We start from the raw sequence: 5363 nt of genomic DNA, 5'->3' as shown, positions 1-5363 counted from the left end.
CTTTTGTTGTTCCATATAAATTTTTGGACTGTTTTCTGTATTTCAGTGATGTACGTCATTGGGGTGAGTGAGACTTTTAATTGAGACTTTTAATCCTGTGTGTTTGAAACACAGCATAATGCCTATTTTGCAAGAAGTGCTTTTTATATATGGTTTGAATTGTTACTATATTACTGATGTTAATTTTTTTTTTTACCAATAATGGTATAATAGATACTTTTTTTTGTCAGTTGTGGGGCTTGAATTGAGGCTAGGCACTGTCCCTGAGCCTTTTTGTGCTCAAGGCTAGCCTCTACCATTCAAGCCACAGCACCACTTCCTGTTTTTGAGTTCTGTATTGGTAATAAGAGTCTCACTGGGACTTTTCTGCCCAGGCTAGCTTCTAACTGTGATCCTCAGATCTCAGCCCCCTGAGTAGCTAGGATTATAGATGTGAGCCACCAGCACCTGGCTCCTGATCTGTGGAATTTTTGTTGGTGGTGATGGTTGTAAGGCTTAAACTCTGGGCCTGTGTACTGTCCCTTAGCTCTTTAGCTCAAGGCTAGTGCTCTACCATTTGAGCCACAGAGCCACTTCCAGTTTTCTGGTGGCTTATTGGAGATGAGAGTCTCATAGACTTTCCTGCCTGGGCTGGCTTTGAACCACAATCCTCCGATCTCAGCCTCCTGAGTAGCTAGGATTATGGGTGTGAGCCACTGATGCCTGGCCCTATGGTATTTTTAAAAAGCAGTATTTGATTAGAAGCAGGAAAATAATCTTCAGCATTACTGTACAGCTGAGAAATACATTTCTTTTCTCCAGAGAAAAAGCGTTATTTATACTTTTATAAAAATGAAACTATAATCTGGTACCAGTGACTTATATCTATAATCCTAGCTACTCAGAAACTGAAATCTGTGGAGATTCAAAACCAGCAGACAAATCTCAAAGACTCTTATCTCTAGTTAATCAGCAAAAAGCTGGAAAAAGAAGTGTGGCTCAAATGGTAGAGCACCAGTCTAATAAAGTACAAAGCCAAGCAAGAGTGCAAGTTCAAACCCCAGTACAGGCAACAAAATGAAAAGTATATAATGTAAAATGCTCCCCCCAAAGTAAATCAGGACATTTTTGGGGTGTGTGTGTGTGTGTATACACAGATGTGCCAGTCTTGTGTGTGTGTGTGTGTGTGTGTGTGTGTGTGTGTGTACACAGATGTGCCAGTCTTGCAGTTTTGGGACTTGAACTCAGTACCTGGGTGCTATCCCTGAGTTTTTGTGCTCAAGGCTACACTCTACCACTTGAGCCACAGCCACACTTCTAGCTTTTTACTGGTTTTGGAGATAAGAGTCTCATGAATTTTCCTGCCCAGGCTGGCTTTAAACTGTAGTCCTCAGATCTCAGCCTCCTGAGTAGCTAAGCCTACAGGTATAAGCCACTGGCACCAGGCTTTTTTTTGGTGCGAGTGGCTCACACCTGTAATTCCAGCTACTCAGGAGAGTGAGATCTGAGGATTGTGATTCAAAGTCTGCTGAGCAGGAAAGTTCATGAGACTCTTATCTCCAATTAGAAAAAAAAAATCCAGAAGAGTAACTATTTCTTATAAGGGTAGAATGCTAGGCTTGAGCAAAAAAGCCCAGGAACAGCACCAAAGCCCAGAGAACAAGCCCCAGGATTAGCACTAAAGTAAATAAGTAAATGTTTCAAATAGCCCAAGTTCCTTTGATACCTTCCTTGATCCCATTACCCACTCTTCGCCTAAGGGATTCTCTATCCTATAATTGGTGTTTTTCTTTATTATTATTTATTTCAATACTCTGACTGTATTTTGTATCTATCATAATATGTGGAACATTTGTTTTTTTTATTTTTATTCAACATTATTTTTGAGGCTTACCAGTAAGTTTCAATATAATGTAGTTCTAAATTCATTGCAATATTGCAATATGTTGATAGGTAAATATTCTATGTAACTAACATAATACATATCTCTTGAATATTTTTATACTCAGGCTCCAGAGGTTATTATGTCTCAACATTATGATGCAAAGGCAGATTTGTGGAGTATAGGAACAGTGATATATCAATGTCTAGTTGGAAAACCTCCTTTTCAGGTAAGTTGACATTTTCTTGTGCCCTCAGTTTTGAGAAATTCTAATTGTGCAGTTGCCTTTGATTCATAAAATGAGGAATCCTTTTTAAGTTTTTGTCTCCTTTGTAGCTTTAATTTTGCTATAGGCAAAACCTGCCATGTTGAGCCAGAATATTGTTTGTTTTTCCCCTTTAATCTGTTTACCCATGGTAGTTGGACTGGGTATTAAGGCTGGTGTATATTTTTCAGATTAAGGAAAAGTAGCTAGGGTCAGGGCTAACAACTGGTGGGGGAGGGTATAAGTGGTGACAGAAGGTCTTTCTGTGTGGGTTAGTTTAGTGATCCTAGAATCTTGGTTTAGGGCTAGTCAGATTGTATGTTCTATAGCAAGAATAAGAGTATGAATCATGATTTGGAAGTCTGTTCCCCTTAGCTGAAGATATTAAATCTTAACTTTTTTTTTTAAACAGGCCAATAGTCCTCAAGACCTAAGGATATTTTATGAAAAAAACAGAAGTTTAATGCCTAGGTATGTGTTTAGATTTCATTGGGGTTTGCTTTTTTTTTTTTTTCTTTTCTGTGCCAGTCCTAGGGCTTGAACTCAGGGCCTATGTCTTGTCCCTGAGTTACTTTTTGCTCAAGGCTAACACTCTACCACTTGAGCCACAGCTCTACTTCAGGCTTTTGCTATTTAATTCGATATAAGAGTTTGTCTCATGAACTTTATTGCCCTGGCTGATTTTGAACTACAATCCTCAGATTGCAGATAGGATTATAAGCATGTGAGCCACCAGTACCTGGCAGGTTTTGCTTCTTTTTAAGACAGAGTCTCACTAGATGTCCAGGTTGGCTTTGATCTTGAGATCATTTTGCCTCAACCTAGCAAGTGCTGGTGCATACCACCATGCCTGACTTATATTCATTTTGTACTCTGTGTGTGTGTGTGTGTGTGTGTGTGTGTGTGTGTGTGTGTGTGTATATATATATTAGACATTCAGCAATGGTATAGAAAGAGCTACTTCATTTTATTAGACATTCAGCAATGGTATAGAAAGAGCTACTTCATTCTTTTTTACTGGCTACATAGAGTCTAGTAGCTAGGTGTACTACCTTTTATTTATGTTTTCATATTTTGGTTACTATAAATAGGCTTTGTTGGAAAAGAGGAGCAGAAATATTCAAATGTATATTTGAATATTTCTTTAGAGTAGACTCCTAGAAAAGAAAATGTTATGTTAAAAGGTATGCTTTTCCAAATAGGCTATGCCAATTAATAGAGTAGTTAAAAAAAAATAGAGTAGCTCACAAGAATGCTGCTTTCCTCACACTTTTACCAATGCAGAATGTTATATTTAGCAGATTGAGGTCTCATAAATGGAAAAGGACCAATTAGCTATTAATGTGCATTCTTGTGAAGTAGGCTCTATTTGTCAAATATTCTATGATAGTTTTTATTCCATAACTTCTATATTCATGTTTCTCATTTTTCAATTGCTTAGTCATTTTCATATTAAATTTAAGAAATTACATTTCTAGTTTAAGTTTTGTTCTTTTTTTGGAGATGGCTGCTTGTGTGTGTGTGTGTGTGTGTGTGTGTATGCATGTATATGCATGTGTATGCATGTGTACGCATGTGCCAGTTTTGGGGCTTGAACTCAGGGCCTGGGCACTGTCTTTGAACTTTTTTGCTCAAACCTAACACTGTACCACTTGAGCCACAATCCATTTTGGCTTTTTTGGTGGTTAATTGGAAATTAGAGTCTCACAAAGTTTCCTGCCTGGGCTAGTTTCAAACTGCAATCCTCATATATTAGTCTCCTGAATAGCTAGAAATACAGGTATAAGCCACTAGCACGCAGAGGAAATGGCTTTTTTTTTTAAATAGAACTTTATTTTTTTGTTTTGTTTTTTTTTGTTTTTGGTTTTGTGTGTGTGTGTGTGCGTGTGTGTGTGTGTCGGTTGTGGTATCTGAACTCTGGGCTTGGCTCTGTCCCTCAGCTCTTTAGCTAAAGTCTAGCACTCTACCACTCGAGCCACAGCACCACTTCTGGCTTTTTCTGTTTATGTGGTGCTGAAGAATCGAACTCAGGGCCTCATGCATGTAAGGCAAGCACTGTACCAGTGAGCCACCTTCCCAGCCCTTAAATAGTACAAGTTGTGTTAAAAGTCAAGATGTCTGTGTATTTAAAGTGTTTTATTTTTTATTTTTTTTGGGGGGTCTGGTCGTGGGGCCTGAACTCTGAGCCTGGGCGCTGTCCCTCAGCTCTTCAGTTCAAGGCTGACGCTCTACCACTTGAGCCACAGCGCCACTTCCAGCTTTCTTTTTTTTTTTGCTTATGTGGTGCTGAGGCATCGAACCCAGGGCCTCATACATGCAAGGCAAGCGCTCTACCACTGAGCTACCTTCCCAGCTCCTAAAGTGTTTTATTTTTGCAGATACTTAAAACACATAATAATAGTAAACAATACAGTAATCTTGGGTAGGCGCCAGTGGCTCACACCTGTAATCCTAGCTACTCTGGAGGCTGAGATCTGAGGATCACAGTTCATAGTCAGCCAGGGCAGGAATGTCTGTACAACTCTCATCTCCAATATACTACCAGAAAACCGGAAGTGGTGTGTAGCTCAAGAGGTAGAGTGCTAGCCTTGAGCTGAAGAGCTGAGGGACAGCACCCAGGCTCAGAGTTCAAGCCCATGACAGACAAAAAAATTTAAAAAAATAGTAATTGCAAGTTGGTGGTACTTATCAAAGGTTTTTGTAGTGCTTTTTCTCTCTTACTTGAAGGTATGAGCCTTTATCATGGTCTTCCTGTTATGAACATAGTGTTTGTGAAGATACATATACATTATTTACCATAATGAAAGAAAAAGTAATGTATATAACTACCAATTCATTGGGTTTTTTTTCCTTTTCTTCTAGTATACCCAGAGAAACATCACCTTATTTGTCTAGTCTACTTTTGGGTTTGCTTCAGAGAAACCAAAAAGATAGAATGGATTTTGGTAAGTGATAGTTTTAAATTTTGCATGTGTTCTAATTTTTTTTAATATTTGTTTTTATTAAGTAGTTGTACAAACAGGTTTCAATTCCCAAAGTCATGTTATGAGATAATGTATCTTTTTTTTTTTTTAATTTTATTTTATTTTATTTGTGAACATACTGTACAGAGGGGTTACAATTGCATGGGCAGGATAATACGTACATTTCTTACCAAGCATTGCAGCCTCCTCCTTTGTTTACCCTTCCCATCCCTTCCCAGCCTCCCCCCTCCCCCCATCCCAATCCTTCTCCTTC

General features: G+C 38.6%; 1 protein-coding gene across 3 annotated transcripts in view; it reads left to right on the top strand.

Moving 5' to 3' along the window:
- Window positions 1-5363, top strand: part of Ulk2 (unc-51 like autophagy activating kinase 2) — a 90071-nt gene that overhangs the window by 22325 nt on the left and 62383 nt on the right. For all 3 annotated transcript variants that reach the window (XM_013016516.1, XM_013016517.1, XM_013016518.1), the window contains 3 exons: window positions 1989-2090; window positions 2539-2597; window positions 4989-5071. In XM_013016516.1, coding sequence (XP_012871970.1) covers window positions 1989-2090; window positions 2539-2597; window positions 4989-5071 — 244 coding nt within the window. The remainder of the gene's footprint in view (window positions 1-1988; window positions 2091-2538; window positions 2598-4988; window positions 5072-5363) is intronic.

Source organism: Dipodomys ordii, unplaced genomic scaffold (assembly GCF_000151885.1).
Source record: "Dipodomys ordii isolate 6190 unplaced genomic scaffold, Dord_2.0 Scaffold31, whole genome shotgun sequence".
Taxonomy (NCBI): Eukaryota; Metazoa; Chordata; class Mammalia; order Rodentia; family Heteromyidae; genus Dipodomys; species Dipodomys ordii.
The sequence above is the reverse complement of the archived record's forward strand: the minus strand, read 5'-3'. Positions and strand labels throughout refer to the sequence as shown.